Source organism: Thunnus thynnus, chromosome 1 (assembly GCF_963924715.1).
Source record: "Thunnus thynnus chromosome 1, fThuThy2.1, whole genome shotgun sequence".
Classification (NCBI taxonomy): domain Eukaryota; kingdom Metazoa; phylum Chordata; class Actinopteri; order Scombriformes; family Scombridae; genus Thunnus; species Thunnus thynnus.
This window is the reverse complement of record NC_089517.1, coordinates 11,245,018-11,265,497: the sequence shown is the minus strand read 5'-3', so window position 1 is coordinate 11,265,497 and position 20,480 is coordinate 11,245,018. Positions and strand designations below refer to the sequence as shown.

The 20,480-nt window shown below is 39.2% G+C and overlaps 1 protein-coding gene across 3 annotated transcripts in view; it reads left to right on the top strand.

Annotated features, from left to right (window-relative positions):
* The window catches only part of uacab (uveal autoantigen with coiled-coil domains and ankyrin repeats b), a 51,363-nt gene extending 31,852 nt beyond the window's left edge, over positions 1-19,511 (top strand). For 2 of the 3 annotated variants that reach the window (XM_067584266.1, XM_067584283.1), the window contains exons 4-19: positions 2,047-2,111; positions 3,969-4,029; positions 4,388-4,458; positions 4,863-4,969; positions 5,583-5,764; positions 6,460-6,497; positions 6,947-7,003; positions 7,257-7,364; positions 8,454-8,486; positions 10,728-10,820; positions 11,559-11,589; positions 11,714-11,763; positions 12,054-14,777; positions 15,083-15,235; positions 15,494-15,559; positions 17,010-19,511. In XM_067584266.1, coding sequence (XP_067440367.1) covers positions 2,047-2,111; positions 3,969-4,029; positions 4,388-4,458; positions 4,863-4,969; positions 5,583-5,764; positions 6,460-6,497; positions 6,947-7,003; positions 7,257-7,364; positions 8,454-8,486; positions 10,728-10,820; positions 11,559-11,589; positions 11,714-11,763; positions 12,054-14,777; positions 15,083-15,235; positions 15,494-15,559; positions 17,010-17,081 — 3,911 coding nt within the window. In that variant the 3' untranslated portion in view covers positions 17,082-19,511. The remainder of the gene's footprint in view (positions 1-2,046; positions 2,112-3,968; positions 4,030-4,387; positions 4,459-4,862; positions 4,970-5,582; positions 5,765-6,459; positions 6,498-6,946; positions 7,004-7,256; positions 7,365-8,453; positions 8,487-10,727; positions 10,821-11,558; positions 11,590-11,713; positions 11,764-12,053; positions 14,778-15,082; positions 15,236-15,493; positions 15,560-17,009) is intronic. The other variant, XM_067584275.1, reaches the window with a different exon arrangement.
* Positions 19,512-20,480: the final 969 nt, after the last annotated feature.

The following is a 20,480-nucleotide window of genomic DNA, read 5'->3' as shown; positions in this document are numbered from 1 at the left end:
ATCAATAACAGAACATTATAACCTTCATGAATGTAGGATTTATTGCAGGGCTGTTGCATTAGACTGAATTAGATTTAGCTGGATGTACCTTTGCAAACTGTCGGGAAATGCTTGAACAACCAAAGAAGCACAGTTTCTTTGTCAGTGTACTATTCAGACGTTGACTGCCTACATAGTCTTTTGCACGTGCTTGTGTGTTGTTTTGCCATGAATAAAAGAAACCCAAACTGTGCACATTGGTCTCACATACTGTACTGTAGGTGTGATTTCTATATAGGTGGTTGGCCCTATGTCTGATTATCAATTCATGCAGGTTAAGGTAGTTGGTGCCAAAGCACGTTGTCTGTCTTGCGGTAAGGAGATGAGGATGTGTTGGACAGAAAATTAGATTTATTAGCAGACTTTTTCTATTCATCTACTACACAGAGTGCTGCTCAGCAACAAATGTGCTAATTTTCTTCATTATGACAGCATAATTTGAGCTGATGTTAGGCTGAATAATGAGCAAAGACCCATCTCTATTTTCGGAAACATTTAAGACAAAAGATTCAGTCAGAGAGTGCAGAGATAAAAACAGCATATTACAATTACTTCTGTTGCTATGAAGTAGCTTCTCGTCTAATTTGATTTAAAATGTTTTTTACTTTAACCTGAATTACGTTTTCATAAACGTTTTGCATTTTGCCCTATTTATCTCAGGGTATGAATATTGTAGGTTTTCGATATAATTGCATGTCTACAGGTACGTTCAGAGAGTACGTTATTGCCACTGCTGCCTCCATGTTTTCCAATGAAATGCAATGGCAGCTTTGCCACCAAGGTCGGTGGCAGCAGCGAGGAGAGAGCGGACGGCTGACACTCTCAAGAATGCTCACAATCATTTGCCGCTGCCATCTGATGTTAATGGTTCAACTGTTTTAACTTTCCACTGTGGCTCGCTGTGTGTCCATGGCAACCACAGAAACCACACAAAAGTAAAACAATGTAGTAGGTAATTTTACTGATATCTGAGTTCCCTGAATTATACACCTCTGTAGCAGCAGTGAACCAATATGTGAATGAAGATAAATGGTCTTCAAAGTTTGATGATCCAGTCTGGGCCAATAAACAACATTTATGATATTAGTTAGCAAAACCTATATTAATTGTATCATACTGACAACCATTTTTTTTCTATTTTAAGCCACAACCTGCTCTATTTGGCTTAATGAGGAGGTTAGACTAGGCGGATAGCAGCAGTTTGTAGTGCACAGTACTGACTGTTGCTTTTGCAGTGGAGTTGTGTCCTGCTGCTGTCCATCCAAAATACAGAACATCGACATCTGGCTGTCAGAAATGAATCAGTCACTGCTTGCTGTCTGAAAGCACCTTGACTGAATAATGGTATATTGATCTTAACAAAATCTAAATAATGTCAGCAGATATGAAGAAAATTTGAAAAAAAATAGAAGCTTAAGAAATCAATTCTTAAACCCACAAGTATAGTTTCAAACAAAAGGTACCAATAACAAAGTGAGATATTTAGATACTTATTCCCTTTCAGATGTGATATTGGAATTGTACTCAAATATTCACATGTTCTAGTATGGCAGGGCACCCAGCAAGCACAATTAGATGATGTTAACAAATGGTCAGGACACTTACTCTAAATTAGGAGAATAAATGCCCAACATAATAACAAAAAAACTAAAACTACAATTGTTATTTAATAGTTCTTAGTAACAAAACTGACAATCTCTGGCTTGGCAAACCTTTGCTTTACCTGCTTAGCCAAGCTCTTAGTGATGCACTGATTCATCTCATAGTGCCCGCAGTATTTTGGTTTTTCAGATTTTTGCATCAGCTGGTCAACAGAATAACTTACATGGCTGGTTTGTCACAGCATAATGATCATAATTGTTTGTAAGGCAGCTGTTGGGATGGAGTGATACAGACAGAGTCATACGTACAGTAAAATCAATTTGTACTGTTCGTTATGACGTTTGTATTATAATATATTGCCTACCCTTTCCTTCATTATCTGATTGCTGCATTTATCTCTTTCAGGTAAAAACGCTCTTCATCTGGCTTCAAGAAATGGACATTCTCTGTGTGTGCAGAAACTCTTGCAGGTAAAATGCATGTTATTTTTATTTTAGTAAGTTTCTTTTAGTTGTTTGTCATGTTTGTCTGTTCTGTATTTGCATGCTCTATTGTATGTATGCTCCACAGGGCAGCTCCCCAGTCACTGGCCAGTCAGAGCAGTTTCCCTTTCAGCTCCTTTTAAATAATTATTGCCAAACGGCTCTGGCAGCTGAGCCTACTCCATATCGGTCAACAGTAGGCCCTGTTGAGTCACCGTGCCCCACTAGAGGATTTATGTGTTTACAATGAGGGGGCGATCTCTGCGATATTGTGCCCTCATAGCGTCGTAGTCCCCCCCCCCCGCGCCTCCATCTCTCGTATGGCAGTGATCTAACAGAGGTCGCGGCTGTTGGCAGAGGGTTGTCAGCGGTGTTGACAAGCCTACCCTCCTGCAAACCTGCCGTCCATTGTTGGTGCCGTCATCACAGCAGACATAGCAGCTGGATGCCAACACTCCCCCCCCACCCCCACCACCACCACCACAACCTCCCTTCGTCAGCCGAAACCCTCGTGGTATAGGATTTCCCCTCTTGATACTCTACCGTCAGCTCCCTCTGCTGCCCCCCCCCCACCCCCACCCGTTCACTTTGTCATTTGAGCGCCCTGCTAAATTTTGGACCTTGTTGCTAGAGAGAGTTGGGTTTTTATAGTGGGGGGCCAGAGCTAGCTGGCAAGCTTACCCAGCAACATCAGGGCCCTGTTAGCATTGAGTCCTCAAGGCTTTCATAGCAGGCCCTCATCACCACAGTGGTACAGTTGCTGGTGTCCGACCAGCTGACTGACCGTGTAGAGATGTCACAGGCATATCAGCAGAGCACCACTTAGCCTAATATGACCTGCCCGCTGTTGCCCCTCAAGTTCCAGTGCCAACTACTGACAATAAAATGTTTCGACACATTTTCTTTCACAACTACAACATACTTATATTTTTCTATAAATTTTATCCAGGGTCATTTGTGATGGGATGCCTGAGGATGCATTCCCCTCTTTTGGGAAAAGTAAAATAAGCCATCTGCTCACATCACCTCTGAAATGCCATATAGTTGAATGAAGCTAATTTGTTTTAAAACATTGAAAAAAATTGAGTTATATACAGTATGTTAGAAACAATAGAGCCAGCTATTATTGAGTAGTAGTGACTCAAAGGTCCAGTAGCTTCATTATGCATTTGTATTTCAAAAATCACAACTGAGCACATTGAGTCTTTTTAATTATCCACAACAGTAAACCAGGTAATAAACCATAAGAGCAACCAGGTATTTTGTTTATGCTTTTACAACATTATTTTACATTTCCTTAAAGAATGGGGGAATTGCACTGTACCAACACACCATTCCTTATCAAAATTATTCCATATATTTATTTTAATTGAATTTAAGTGGTTAGAAATCAAATCTATGATATCTCAGCACAGACTTGGATCCCCCCCATTGCTGAGGCCTTTATATTTTGTGACTTATGGGTTAAAGCTGCCCTGTGGAGTTTTACAGTAAACAAACAAAAATTATGTCTACATTGAGTTTTACTCACCAAAACTCACTATGTGTGTCTTTAAGGTCTAAAACAAAGCTCTTTTTTTTCATCCTGCATTGTTTGCATCCATGTTTATTTGCTAGACTTAGCTAAACTTACTTGCTAAAAATCACAAGCTAATACAAAAATGCTTGCATTTAAAATGACTTTTTATTTATTTGATTTATTTATTGGGATTAGATACATTATAAATTGTATTTTTGCAGATATTTTTCACTATACCCCAGTGGTTCTCTAAGGGACCTCTCAGCACTAGTAAAATAAATTTACTTAACGTGATTCTATTGTGCCAACGTGTGTTTTATTCTCAACAGCACAACTGTCCAGTTGGAAATGTGGACCTACAAGGAAGAACAGCTCTACATGATGCTGGTGAGACTCTTTTCTCTCTGCTCTGCTCTATTCTGCACTCTACACGTAACTCTACTCTATTCTAATCTAGTCTAGTAGAATACTGACTTCCCACAGTTTAAAATGAACATAGACCCTGACAAACCACTGCTCTTACATAATATTTTTGAATGACACTTGACAGAGCATCCAGATGTTTTTGTGAATTTGACCATATAAACAGTCAGTACTTGCTTGAATGATATTTGTTTAGCTTTTCAGCTAACTGATGCACCCAGGTTCATACCTGTGCATGAGCTGAGTGGATGTGCGTGTATTTTTCAGCTGTAAATGGGATGAATTGATTGCAATTTGTACTCATCTTTTTTTTCCTCCACAGTCATGGCTGGCTGCTCCTCCAGTGTGAAACTTCTCTGTGACAGTGGAGCGTCTGTGAATGCCAGTGATTTTGTGAGAATTGATATTTCACTTCATTTCACACAGTGTGTTGTAATGGTCTCTTCAAATATATTGTTTCGTTTTCCATGTATTGTGTCATCATTGCTGAAAAGCAAATCAATCTGCCTGCTTTTAAAAAGGCTGTTACCTTGTCAGTGACCTTAAAGTGGACGAGGTTAAAATGTATTGAATACCTTGTTGTGCTGCTTCAACTGACCTTAAATGTAGTTAATGGAGCACTCTGTCTATTTACTGGATAATTGTCAACATTCTGGACATTTTATCTTCGAGGTTTAGAGACAAATAGATTCTTGGGATTGACATGTACAGGCAAATATTGTGATTGTGTTATAACTGTATGTGATTATGTGGTTGGATGCAAGCAATTTATGTGCATGTCTGTGGCTATTCTCCAGGATGGCAGGACACCTCTGGTGCTGGCAACCCAGATGTGTCATCCACGCATCTGTCAGCTGCTGCTGGAGCGAAGGGCTGATATCACTATCCGGGACAAACAAAACAAGTAAGAGCCATAGTCCCTCATGCTGTTTTTTGGGGTTGCCAGATATCAAATTGTACGTTTTTTGTTTTGTTTTGTTTTGTTTTGTTTTGTTTTTTACCCGTGTTTCTTACAAAAGGAAGCTTTTGATGCCGTCTGTTGATTATGTAAACCAGTCATGCCATTTAAATTTCTAGTGATTTCCCAGCAGTATCTGATATTAACCAAAGTCACAGTAAATGCATTTTGCACTAGCTATCAAAATTTATTAGAGGTAGTTCTGGTCATTTTCCTTATTTACCTTGAAAAGAGGCCTACAGTATACAACAAACCTTTATTAACCACAATCTCTGTTAGGCAGGTGATGTATAAAACTAGAAAATGAGAGAAAACATTGATTTTTGAAAAGGGAGACACTGAAAATTAAACATTTGTACCAAAATTCACCCCTTATTTCTATACGTTTCAGTAAATTCATGATTACATACATTTTCATTACAGCAAAAGAGTCCCTAAGAATATCTTAAAAGCAACTAAATAAATAAATAGATAAATAAATTCAATGCTTAATGTGTAGTTATATTTTTACATTTCTATTTTGCACATTTTAATTCTCAACATGTATTCTTTTTCTCAGGACAGCGCTCATTCTGGGCTGTGAGTACGGCTGTAAGGATGCAGTTGAGGTGTTGTTAAAGAGCGGCGTTGATGTGAAGGCAGTTGACGGCTTGGGTCACGATGCATTTCACTACGCTCGTCTCAGCAAGAACCAGGAGCTCGTTGCGATCGTCAAGAGCTACCTCGACAAAGCCAGCAGAGGTGAGATGACGGACGATACGCCACCACAGGCGTTTAGCAATTTGGTTGGAATAAATACAAGAGCATTGTTAGTATGAGCGTTGATTGGGCTCAGGAATGTCTGTCAAATTAAGTGCCCTTGAAGTGCTGTGCAAAAATTGTAAAGTTTTAAAAGTCACTTAAAGCTGAAACTCTTAAACGCCATTTAAAAAAGTTGCCTAAAGTTGTTGCTACATTGGTTTAGATAGTGAGAAACAAGTATGTGATATACACATACAAGTATGTTTTAGCTACAAGAAAATATTGGTTATTTAAAGCATCAATCCACTGAGTCATGGGGAATAGTGTGGCACTGTTAAGCTACATTACGCTCTGATGCTTTTTCATTTAATTTCCGTTGTTTGTCAAAATATTTTTGAATTGTTTTAGATTTCAATTCTGATGTTTATATCCGTCAGTCAGTTAAGTCTTGCTCAACACATCTAGTTTTTTTTATATCTGATCTGATGCAGCCATACCCTCACCTTTCATTATAGTTTTCTGGATGCTTATTTGCACTTGTCTGCATTTTGTCTGTGTTTGCATTGCTTTCCCTGAAAATGTTTTTAAGAAACAGTTTTTTTTCTGAACATAATGTGCCTGCATCCGGCGAAATCTAGGTAACACACGGGCAGAAAGATGAAATCTGAACTTGTTGTTTCCCTGTTTTGTTACAGATAAAGAGGCTGCTAAGATTGAACAGTGGAAGCGACAGGTAATTGGAGGACCTCCATTTGTATATGTAGCATGATGATGATAGCAATGATGTCACATTTGTATAGCCATTTTGCATCACTCCCTTTGTTTAAATGTGAAGAAGATAATTTTTTCTGCATCCCAAAGGGATTATTGACAATAAGTCACTCTTCCTATCAGCAGCCTCAGAACTCAAACTCTTAAACACATGTTGAACGTGTTTTAGAATAATTTTGCCTACCTCTCATGCAGTCTGTGTTGTGAGAATACCTCAAGTTTCTGTATTTTCTTCCAATTGTTCCCCATTTCAAATCATTTTCTTTGTCTTGGTGTCATTTAGTACAGTTTCTTCATTTTTCAGTTAGTTCCTGCTCAGTTGTACATGACTGCCATCTAGTGAGCGTTTCATTGCCAAATGTAAGGTTATGTTCTCAAAAGCTGGCACTAAAGATCCTTTCTTATCCTCAGCATTCAGTGGAGAGGTCCGAGGCAGCTGAGGCTAATAGAAGGGATCAGATGATACATGTAAGTGTAACTTCTCCACGCAAACACACACATTCACATTGTTGTAGCAACAGACTCAGAAGCAAATTCACTTCACTTCAAAAATTCACTCAAAGGGAGTTTTCTTGAATTCTCTGCCTCCAAAGTCAAAAACAAATCATTAAGACATCCATGTCTATAAAGTTGTGATAAATTATAAGTTTCTTCACCTTTCAGCAAAAAGGATTTTGATTGGTTTAAGTTTGTAAGCTTCATGGTTTTATGTTTGTTTTAGGACCTGGAGAGGCAGAACGAGACCCTGCAGGAAAGTCTGAGGAAGTACCACCAGGATCAGAGGGCCCTGTTAGATCAGGTCAACATACTACAGGAGAAGCTCACACAGGTAAATGATACACTAGCACAGCAAGACCTAGACACTACACGTTTAGTAAAACACTTGATGCGTGCCTCTTCTTTACCAGAGGCTTGTCCTTTTGCTGGTGCATATGGTGTGCTGTGGATGAGAGGGTAGAAAACAACCAAATAATCATAAAAATAATAATAAAGCTTAGTTTAGTCACACTGTATTGCCAAGATAATGAAGGGAACTTACATACATTGCCACAAGGTGGTACAATCGGTCTGTCGTGTTAACATGCAGAGCGGCTTGACGAGAGGTGCATGTGTAGCCTGGTAATGATAATAGAAAAGCAGTTATTTAAAGATATACATTAACTGTAGCACCACCTAGTGGTGAAATTGCATGAACTTTTATCGCTTGCTCACTCAATGGCGCTCTGTGCACAGGTGACCAAATTTTAGTTGAAATTGGTCATTGCATTGAAGAGTTAGAGACTTTTATTCCTGAAACCCCACAAGGAGGCACAATTGGTCTCCCATGTTAATGTGTGGTACCAAGTATCAGCCCTGTAATGGTTATAGAAAAGCAGTTATTTAAAAATGTATATTAACTGTAGTGCCACCCAGTGGTGAAATTACATAAAATTTTATAGGCTCACTCAAGGGCACTTTGTGGACATGTGACCCAATTTTGGTTGAAATTGGTCTTTGCATTGAAGAGCTGGAGCCTTCTGTTCCCGAAAACCCCGCCCACTCCATTTTGGTAGCCAATCATCAGAAAATGGTTAAAGTGATTGAAGAACATATGGGACCGTTGAATCCGGGGTGCTCTAAATAGGAGATGTATCAAGTTTGGTGAAGATTGGATGAAATATGACGGATAGGAAGTAATAAAAAAAAAAAAAAAAAGTTACCTAGTTTCCAAGGACGACTTCCCAGATGGTTCTGTGCAACAAACCATCTGGCGCGTCAGGTTACGCAGAGCAGGCTTTTATTAATAATTGCTTATGTAAAAGATTGACGACTACATTCAGTGAATATAATAGATTTTTCAATGTTAGCTGCCAGACTAATTGCCAATTATTAATCTCTCCTTTGACTTTGTGCATAATCTTTTTTTTTTCATCTGCAGGAAAAGATGACTGTCGAAGACACTCAAAAAGAGGTATTGAAACAAAAACGATCACCTGAACATACTGGGCCTCACACATTTTTCTCAGTTGTTTTCTGTCTTAAATTTGTTGGCAACAATCAAATTTAAAGAAAAGAAAATTGGTTCATGAAACCTGCACAGATAGTATTGTTGATACCCATGTTAAAAGGTTGATGGCAGTTCTCAGGGTGGTATGTAACCAATCTTAGATTATTATCCTTGGCAACTAAATATATGAGCCATAAAGGCAGAAAGACAGATTTTGGGTGGATGTCACTGATGTTGTACAGAACTTTATGTGTTGAATTGAAGTAAAGGGGAAAAACAGGGTGAAAAACTGGTATGGATTAATACTAGGGCTGTTGGAACAAATTTCGGCAGTAGAATATAAAGTGAATAACAAAAAAATACTAATCGAATGCTGAAATTACTATTCGAATGTCTATTTTTTTATTTTTTATAAATGTGTCAGCTAACATTAGAGAATCTCACCCCTCTTGTTTTGGCCTACCCGCATGTGAAAACGAAATGCTTATGTCATGTCTGATGAACAAATAAGTTTTCTGAGTCTGGCTGAATTGAACAATCTCATGTTCAATGTGCTAACGTTAACCTCTAACAGTAAAAGACTTGAGCCTGAGTGATCAGTGCTGCAGCCTCCAGTTTGGGGTTTGGACACAGAGCTCTTACTCACGCTATCATTTGCGCTCGCAGTGCATCCCAACCCAAATAACACGTCCCATATTGATGTAAACAAGTGCATACTGACGTGGATTTATTTATATTTCAGTTAAGCGCGTAATTTAATTACTATGATCCAGTAAAATGAAAGCTTATTTAATATTTATATTTTAGTTAATGTTATTCATTTTGTGCCTTAGCTTAATTATTACTTAGGAAGAAAGCTATCACCTGTTTATTGGTAATGTTGGGATGCCCTCTAGTGGACAGAACGTATAACAACCACATGCTGATAGTGGCTTTGGCAATGCATAAGTCTGTGTACACAGTGTATAGGTACATAGTAAGTATTAATAATAGGCTAAATTTGAGCATTAAAAATTTGAATATAATTCAAATATTAAAAATAATAAGGAACAAATTCAAATTGGATTATAGAGGAAGATGGACAGCACTAATTAGTATCATCTGAAATGTTACTCCATTGTGACTTAATAGTTCTGAATAACATCTTACTAAACATTGAGGAGTCAGGGTCTTGTCGTCCTGGAGCGATCCAAACTACATAATTCCCTGAAACAAATCTGGAAAAAAAAAAAAACATTTAAAAAGTAGTTCTTGCCATGTTTTTTATCATCTGTGTGAGACTTGTTATAAAAGGAATGAAAGAAACACAACCTAAAACAATAATCAATGAATCCCACAATTTTTTCTGTTAAGACTGTTTGATGAATGAGGTGCTCTCTTCTTCATGCCCTGATTGTTAAGTGCTATTCTGCACAGATAAATAAATCAGATTTCACAAATAATTAAGTGCGGTTTAAAAATAATGATAAGAATATGTGAATAATAAATATATATTATTGTGTAGTCCTTGATAACGATTTAGATAATCCTTGATGTCAAGGAGCTGCTGTGCCAGGAAGGCTGCACTCTTCCAGTGATACTTATACTCACATAACTTGAGTGGCTCAGTATTTGTCCATATGCTTTAGTATCTTGGACAAACAGTATTTCCGGTCTCATAGACATACTATATGTATGGCACTCAACAGAGCAGATGTGTTCTCTTTAGGATTGCCTGGTTCTGCCTCCGATGGGGAAAAAAAACTCTGTGAAAATTATAAAGCATCGACTATTCTGCTGCCTTAAAAGCTTTTACGTTAGCTGCCATTTGCTACAAGGTATATATGCAGCACTCAGGAGGATAATTTTGCTCCAAATGTTTTCATCGAGCCGCTTTTGACAGTGCCAACTTTTTCAAGCTTGAAGCACCTGCATTAGCACCAAAAACTCTCACAGCACCAACAGGTCTTTACCAAATGTTGTGTTTTTGTCCTGAGCATTACTCAAAGATAGAAAGAATATTTTAAAGTATAATGAAAAAAAATGGTATCATTTCAATTAAAAAAGCTTTTTGATGCATGATGATGAATAGTTGTGAACTAGACTGTTGAGCCCCCTTATATTTGGCATTATTCGATCATTAATGTATTCATTTGAAAATGTCTGGATAGACAGTTGCTCCTCCTGGACTCACTCATGCTTTTGTTTTTCTTTTTACTGAATCAGAAGGAGCAGCTGAAGGTGTTACTCAGTGCCAAAGAAAGAGAGGACGGAGCACGAGGCCCGGAGACTGTCAAGGTCCAGCTCAGGAGCACTTTGGTCAGTGACTGTTTAGATATTTTATCACATATTTGAGGCTTTAATACTTAGATACATCCATGCAATTGAGATTTTTTTGATTTGTATTCAAACATCGTACATATCTTTAGTATCAATTCCTTCTTACACTTATTTGCGTTGTTTTGTCCTGAAAATTCAAGACAGAAGTCAGTGGAAAGAAAAATAAGTGTCTTTATAGGAAACTGTTGAATAAATGTAGGGAACCTTACATCAAGTTTTAGAAATTCCACAGTGTTACAGTAGAAATACACCATCAGACGCAGCACAACACTGTTTTTTTCTCTTTACATGCAGCTACGCAGCCCTCCAACTGGTAGTACAATCTGTTGACAGATTGTTAAAATAAATAGTGATTGTACCAGAGGCAATGCAATGCAGCAGTGCAGCCTTGTGGTTGTTTTTTTTTTTATTGCACATTAAAATAAATCAATCAAATCAATATGTATCCATGATCCTGTAGTTAAAACAATCTAGTTAATTAATTCAGCACCAGTTCCAAACCCTGCATAACCAACTGCATTAAACTCAATGGCTGGCACACAACCACATGCTACAAAGACAGAGTCTGTGAGGCCTCTGCCCCGCCTATGTGATGCATCACGTCCATGTCTGGTGTACTTTGGCCGTTAGTATCATGTTAGTTTACAGGATTGATAACAGTAGTAAATGTTTAAAAGTTGTTAAAAACAGCTGTTATATGTTTCTATGCATTTACAGGGGGACTACTCTGGGCAGTCTGTCATCAAAGGTCAGCTTGCTTTCATTTCTTTAAACATTAAGAACATTTACTGTAGAAAACGTTAATTTGAACTTCACCTGCAGAGAGTGGAATAGTTTTAATGCTGTGTTTGCACTCTTCTTTTTTTTAACAGGTAAAGAGAACATTTTGATGAAACAAGCTCACAGCCTGGATTCTGATCAGGTAAGCTTTTATCTGTGGAGCAGTTGCAGATGACGTGCAGACATCAAGAATACAGTGTTGAAAGTGTTAGTAGTTTGCATATAAGCAACAGGACTGCAGGACTGACAATACAAATAAATCTGCTAATATTCAGATCCTAAATGGTTTTCTCTTTGTCTCTCTGCAAAAGAGAATTATAACTTATGTACTATAAACAACTATTCTCCAGTAAAGTGGCTGGTTTTCCATGTGGTATGTATTTGTATCATTGATATAAATACACACGTTGATTCAATGTTTTTTATCTTCAGTCTCTGAAGATGCTCCAGAATCCTGCTTTGACACGTTCACTGTCCAGACCTTTAGAGAAGAGTCAGGCCACTGTAGGCTGGGATGTCACTGGTGAGCTTGATGCACTCCGACATGAACTTGAGGTGGTCAAACGAAAGCAAAAAGCAGCGGAGGAAGAAACGGCTCGGCTTCAAACTGCCCTGAACCATAAAAGCCATGAGTGTCAAGAACTGGTTCAGATCAAAGACACCATCCAGAAACAGGCTGATCAGCAGGTTCAAGAACTAGAGGATGCCTTGAGGGACGTTCAGAAGAGGATGCTTGATTCTGAATCCAAGGTGAAGCAGCTGCAAGCCCATGTGGTCGCAGTTAAGGAGCACTTAGGAGGCCAGGCAACAGAAGAGCTGCGCGCCCAGCTCCAGGATGTCAAAGCCAAGTATGAAGGTGCTTCAGCCGAGGTGGGTCGGGTTCGTAATCGCCTCAAACAGAGCGAGAAGGCCTTGGAGGAGTACAAGAGCAGCGAAAGCCAGCTAGCAGCTGAGGCCGAAAGGTTAGGCGAAGAGCTAGTAGCTCTGTCTGCAGAGAGAGATGAGCTAGCAGAAACCCTCCTGGAGATGGAAACACAGTTAAAGGAGGTTCAGACTAAACATGGCAACACGGTACCAGCTGAGAAGTTTGACAACATGAAAAACCTGCTGACCAATGCAGTTGACGAGAAGGAACGGCAGATTGCTGAGCTGAGGGAGGACTATGATCGTGTGCTAGAGGAGGTGGCGGAACTCCATCGAAAGCTAGATAGTCCATCATCCCAGGGAGGAGCAGGGGCAATGTCTTCTGAGGAGCAACAAAGGATACGAGCAGCTCTCGAAGAGCAGAATGCGTCACTGAAAAGGAAACTGGTCGATGTGACTGCAAAAAGCCAGGCACTAATTCAAGAGGTTGAGGAGAGCGAGGAAGAAAGAGATATACTACGAGAGCAGCTGGATGAGCTCAACAGCAGGGTTGAGGTTGACTTCATACCCATAAAGGTCCACGATGAAGCCCGGATGAACATGGTAAAGGCTTTGGAGGAGCTGGAGGACAAGCTGGTGGAAGCCAGTGAACGTTACGGAAAAGCAGAGGCACAAGTCCAGCAGCTTCAAACCGAGAGGGCCGCTCTGCAGGAGAATATCAGCAGCCTCAAAGGTGGCAGTGAGAGACACCAGAGTGAAATGGATGCTCTGAAGTCTCAGAATGCTGACTTGATTAAGAAACTTGAACTTTTCCAGAAGAGATGTGAAGACAGAGATAAAGAGTGTGTACAACTGACAGCACAGAGCCAGACTCTGAAACAGAGCCTGGAGGGAGAGTATGTACCCAGACAGCAGCACGAACAAATGAAGATGGAGTTAAGTTCCACGATAGAGAGTGTTAAAGCTGAGATGTTGAAGTTGGAGACCAAGGAAAAAGAAAGTGGGGAAGAATTGAAGAATGTGAAAGAAGGAAACGATAAGTTGAAAGAAAAGTTGGAAAAGGTTCAGTCGGAGATGAAAAAAGACTATATAAGTGTTAAAGAGCACAAATTAATCACAGACAAGTTAAACACTGCTGTGGTTGAGGCAGAGAACAGAGCAAACCAAGTGTCAGCGATGCATGTGTTGGCCCAGGAGGAAACGGGAAAGCTTACTCAAGAATTGGAGGCCCAGAAGAAAGAACTTGATACCATACAGGAGGCAATTCAGTCCAAGTTTATCCCACTGACAGCGGTGGAGGAAAAAGAAAACTCGTACAGTGCGCAGGTGAAGGAGTTAACGGTCAAACTGCTGGAAATGGAAGAGAAGTATAACAAAGAAAAGTCTGCCAGAAAGAGTAACAAACAGGAGGAAGAGAAACTAAAAGTTGAGATGGAATCTGTTCAACAAAGACTAGACACCGCTCTTGTTACCAGTGAAAAGCACAAGGAAGTGGAGGAAGAGTTCAAGGGTAAATTTGAGGAATTAACTCTGAAGTTGGTCGACCTAGAGGAGCAGCACAAAGAGGTAACCCTCCAGAAAGCTGAATTTCAAGAGCAGAACGCCCTCTGCAACACTCAGATCCAAAATCTCCAGGAGCGTCTGAAATCAGAGTTGACTCGGATAGCAACATATGACACAGAGCTGAAAGCCCTTAATGATGCCATGCAGCAAGCCCAGGCTGATTGCAAGAAAGCAAGAGATGCTCAGCAAGAGGAGGCCCAGAAGGTTTGTGCCATGCAGAAAGAGCTTCAGGAACGCTGTGGGGATCAGGCTTCTCTGCTGCAAGAACAGGCCATGGCCAAGGAAGCCTTGGAGGACGAGGTCGCTAAGCTCCGAATGGCACTTCGCGAAGAGGAGGAGAACAATGCCCAGAGGGCCGAGGACGTCTCTGCGCTGCAATCTGAGCTCCTTCAAGCCACTCAGGCTCTCGAGGAGCTTCGCAATAGGGAAGACCAAATGAACCAGCTGACTAAGGAGAAGCAGCAACTGGAGGAGGAGGCTGCCAACCTGAGCAACAAGCTATTGAGCTTAGCAGAGGAGTGCAAAGAGGTCCATCAGGAGGCGACTCAAGCAAGGGAGGGTGAGAGCAAGGCCAAGACAGAGATGGAGGCTGTCCAGGAGAAGGGACGTGCCATTGAAAGAGAAATTAGGGAGCTGAAAGAGCGGTACGACGAGTCACTCAGCACCATCTGTGATCTTCAGAGGAGGATTCAGACATCCGCTCAGCAGACTGAAGCCAAAGACAAGAAGGTAGGAATTATTATTATCATTATTATTACTGAGCTCATTCATGGTTTTATAGCTGTATTTAAACTATTATGTTATTGGCACAATGTGTGTTTGACTATAACTAAATTAAATAAATACAGATTCAGAATTATATTAAAAGTGTTGCTCAGGAAAGTATACATACATAACATACTGTATATCTACATTTTAAAGTAAAACTGGATTTTTCATTGATTCTTTAAGCTATACATTTTTGTTTAGTTTTGTTGTGTGGTTGGTAAAGCTATAAAATATATATGTCATTAATGTTACCGTGTGTGTTTCAGATCACAGAGTTGCTGACAGACGTTGAGCGATTGAAGCAGGCGCTGAATGGTCTGTCCCAGCTGGCATACACAAGCAACGCTCCCAATAAGAGACAGACGCAGCACATCGACACTCTCCAAGCACAGATCAAGGGCCTACAGCAGCAGCTGGCTGTGAGTGGACACACATCACACATTCAAATATATGTAAACATATTCATATGTCCGCTATAGACTGTTAGCTGTACTGTGCAGTAGAATACTTTTTGCCTTACTATCTATGTGTTAGTTTTAAAAATTGGGTGTTATTCTTGTCCTCAGATTGAATTGTAGCTGGAAGATTCTGTATATAAAAACTAATCCATATCAGCATTTGCAGCTCTGGCCAGCAGTAACCTCTGTTTCCTTTCTCTGCCTGTTTCCCTCATTAAGGATGCTGAGAGGCAACACAGGGAGGTGGTTTCAATTTATCGAACTCATCTTCTCAGTGCAGCACAGGTACGTCCCTCTATTGAACTGAGAGTTAACTCTTTGGTATCCAACATCAACTAAAAGGAAATTATAGAGCAAGCTCTGAGACAGTTTGTCACATTTCTGTGGATGATATTTACTAAAAATAATTAAGGTTTTAAATAGTTTGATTATTGTATTTGACTATTTTAATGACAGCGACAGTAAGGATCCAGAACGCACTGATTCAATAATTAGACATGACAGCATATCTTTAATGTAACTTTTGGAAAACAAAACATTTAATTATTTCATAAAAACACACTTGATTGCATAAAAGTAAACCGTTTTTTTAAGTTAAACTGTCTTGAGTCAAAAAATGCCTTTATTGTAAACACAGTGTGGACTTTTATCATATAGCATTTATCATGTAACATACACTGTGTTGATTATAGCGCCCAGCAATACTTGAATGATTTTGAGAAGAAATCTTTTTCTAAAAAAAAAAGTAAAAGAAAATGCTAGTCATAAATTTTCAACATCATTACAGCAGCAGAAAGTTATGTGCTTCAAACTACTAGTGCAGAAGGTCACATCCAGCTGTAAAAAGACTCTGGTTATCTTTCAGTCAACATTAGCACATCATGTAAAACATCACATTGAAGGCATCGTTTATGACACACTGGCAAAACACTTCAACGCAATAAATGATCATCTTAATACCAGTATTGAATAATATGTAACAAACGATAAGGATAATGAAATCACGTCTGTTTTTTGTCAATATGTGGTTGTGCTTTTATCCAATCACGTTTTTTTAAAATGTACTTTTAGCCACCATTCCACAGTTAGAGGTAATTTAGATATTTGCGCTACAGCAAATATAGCAGAGTTGTTGTGAAAGGTTGTGAAAGCACGCTGATTACTGGAAGCAGCCGCTGCAGATGAATTGGAAAAAGGTAATGGTAACAGTAATGGCCAGAAATCCTGTGGGAGAAGGCTGCAAGTGAATGAAACATCAAAAAGGCAAACATGGTACTACAAAGTATAGCCTCAGGCCAAATTCTTTATACAATAAATACATAAAAACGATAATAATAAACATAATCTATACAACGCTTTTCAAGGCAAAAATTGAGGAAAATCACGATGAACAATTCAGCACTATAATTAAATGAAATCAGGCCACTTAAAATAGAGAATGAAATAAAATACACCATAATAAAACTAAAAAAGAAAGGGCTTTTTTTGACAGATATTACTGATTCTGCGAGTCTCAGATCTTTTGGCAGAGAGTCTCAAAGCATGAAGACCAGGTTGTTTACTGTATATGAAGGGCTATTTGCACCATCGCTGTAGAAACTGAAGCATATAATGATCTGTTTTGTCAGTAATTGATAAGACCCAACAGTCAGAGCCTAGAAGTGAGCTTCCAGTGTTTAAAATTGGGGACAAATGGATTAACTGGAGCCCATTGTTGACTGTGTTTCTCTCATAGGGCCACATGGATGAGGACGTCCAAGCCGCCTTACTACAGATCATCCGCATGAGACAAGAGTTTGTGTGTTAAAGCTTCCTCCAACCAAACACGATGCTGCCTGCTGACTCAAATTCACCATTCTCACATCCTCCGCTGCAGAGAGTCCCTGCTGTGGCCCCTGTGGGTGCCCAGTGTGTGTGTTTGTGTGTGTGTGTGTGTGTGTGTGTGCGTGCGTGTGTGTGTGTGTGTGTGTGTTTCAGGCAATATTTCTCCAAACAAGCCGTTGAAGCTAAAGTACATTTATGTGTAGTACAGCTGCACTTCAGTTCCCAAATATCTGAACGTATTTGTCGTGGCTGTAGGTGAATAACTGTAGATTTTAGGGGCAAATACATTATTTGAACTTCAGTTGAAAAACAGGAAATTAAAACTCTGTTTACATTAAAATGGCGTTGGATTAGTTCAAGATGTCCTGTATCAAACTGTGAAATCATTTTGACTTAATCATCAACCTATGCGCAGAATTTATTTTTTCAATTTCAAGTGTGTGATTACACACATTTCTGTCAAATCTTAGAAAATTATAATGCAGATCTTTGCATTGCTATTAACCCATTATATTCAGTAATGTTGGAATAATTTGAATGTATGTAGGTCCCCCCTATATAGATAACTCTCTCTTTAACACAAAGACCACTTTTCACATTCCCACCTGACAGTCAGCTCTCATACAGTATGTTTGTGTCATGATGTTTGCTGGAATTTGAAGGATAGGTTCACTTTTTTTTATTTGTAAGTCAACCTTATTACAATACTCAGATGTTCATGTGTACACTGAAAGAGTTATTGGCCCCTGTAGCTGTTCCTCTTGAAGAGATCTCTCTTTGTGTTTCCTCAGCTGGTGTTTTTCCTTGCTGAGCTACAGGGAAGACACAATAACAAAAAGAGTCAATTCTGTACTAAAACCACCGTAGCTTGGGAAGAATACACTTTATATATCTAATTCAGACTGCAGCTATGCATTTTTGCATAGAAAACTGAGAATTTTGTCCCACATCTTACATCGACAGGATTAGAAGTAGACCCCCTTCAAAGCCAGTATGCACAGAAGGAATTATTACAGTGGCTAATAACTCTTTCAAAGCACATTACAATACAGACTTGAAAAAAAATTTGAACCTCTCCTTTAAACTTGGCGTGTTCAGGCCAGCTGTAACACTTCAGCCACTCACTTGAGATGTTAAGAGTCAGACTGTTCTCATGTTGTCACATTGGGCACAGTTACTATCTTCCTCTGGAGGTCCAAACTTAGCATAAGTGCTTTCAGAATGATCCAAATACCAAAGACATCATCCAAATCTAAAAAGTACTTGCCATTTTGGTAGATGGTTGATAGTACTGTGTTAGATGTGGGAGAGCTTTCAGTTATGTCACTCACACAGTTACGGCAGTCACATGAGACTGTCCATGGTTGATGCTGGATTTGAGTCATGAGGGTGTGGAGTAGAGATCTCTTGCTGTGTCCTACAGTTTGCAGTGGCTCGTCGTCCTTTTGTTGAAACCAGAGTGTCCTCTAGTGGTGAGACTTGGCAGGCCAAGTTGATGAAATTGTAATAATCAGTATGGCCCAGGGGTAGGCAGTTGTTGTTTTTTGGTAGCTGTATTGTCTGCATGCCTGTACTTAACACTAAGGAAATATATTAGAAATCTCAGATAGTTGAGAGAATCTGAAATGTGGTGTAAACTGAACTAACTTTAACTATTAATACCACGCTGCTTTGCATTACTTTACATTTAAACCAAATCATTGTAAAGGCAGCAAAATGTCCCAACTACAGCTGGACTTTATGTATAAAACCTAAATATTTTCGGCAGTGAACTTTGCAGCTCTCCTTAGAACAAGGGTTGCGTACCCCTGAGCCGACTCTTTGTGACTCTTCATGGTGTAGTGTAGTGGTGTTGTGATTGTTGAGCAAGTCTCTCGTGCCTTTACACTGACATATTTTTCATAGCTTTGTACTACTTTGATTACTGTACTACAGTGTGACAATTCTGATATTCAGCAGGTCTGGAAGTAGAACGGCACAAAACACATGTTCAGGGTAACATTTACTGTAGGATGCCATTTAAGAATAGAACAGATCCCTTAAATTATGTTGATAGGCAACCCTTGAAAGATTTGTTATTTGAAACACTCCCGTCATTACCTTCAAGCTAACACACCTTGCCAAGTTAAAATTTCTTCCTCTCTGTTTTTATACTTTGGCCAAATATTCTGTTTACAACAGTTAGTTTAGGAAACAAAACCTTCTGAGTTTTGTTATGTAGACATTTGGGATTAACTCTGATCTTTCTTTTGGATATTTCTTCAACTGTTAATATAAACTACTAATTAAATCCAGTTAAACCTCTAAATAAATATAAACCAATCTGTTTAAATTGGTTGTATTTGTTGGCATAGTATTTGTGTTTGTGAATCAGTAAAATAAAATCAATAAAAGTGCCTAACATAGAAAACTACCTTTTTTTGTTTGGTGTATTTTGTTATTACCACAGTAAATAACTTTCTGCAGCTGCTGGTGGTTAAATGGTAATGTCAATCAGTCAGACCAACACTTTGCTCCAGATTGAAATATCTCAACATCTATTGGGTAGATTGGTGTGAAATTTAGGCCAGATACCCATGCTGTCAAGTGGATTCATTCCAACGACTTTAGTGATGCCCTGACCTTCCCTCTAGCGCCACCAGCAGGTTGCCATTCGTTTTGAATAAAACATCTCGACAACTAAATGAACAGAATGCTGTGAACTTATGTGCAGTTTTATGTCACCTTCAGGATGAATTAAAATTACTTTTGGTGATGAATACATTTTCCAAGAAGCATCATCTTCAAGTCAAGATTCTAATTTGCCCAAAACTTTGATTTATGACCAAATATCTGCAAATTAATGACTCCCATCATTCTCAGCTGCTAATTAGCAATTGTAAAATGTCCTGTTTTTCCCACTGTGGTTTTCTCACTTGCAGTTGGAAAAATGTGATACTACTTTGCACCAATCAGGATTTAGCAATATTGTAATCAAAGTGATGACAGTTGTGTGGTTGTTTGCTTATGTTGCAAAACCACTGTAAATTGAATCTGATCGTACTACATCCACAGTCCCGATAAAGCAGATTAGCTGAGGTTTTGAGTGTTGAAATTGTAATAAATAAGAACTAAGGATGTTTATTCCCCCAAACTTTGATTGATGCTTGTTCAGTTATGAATGTTTAATGGTACAGAGAATTTGAAACCAAGATTTCAGCAGCTTGAAGTCAGTCAGTCATACAGTGAATGTGTACTTTTAGCTCCGTGCACTTACTTCCCTTGTGGGAACTGCTCCGTTCATGTGGTTTCACTTGAAGCACAATCAACCCAGGAATGAGAGCGAGTAGCTCTTTGGCACACAGCGCTCACTTTTATCTTTGAGCCCGTGCCTCTATTGATT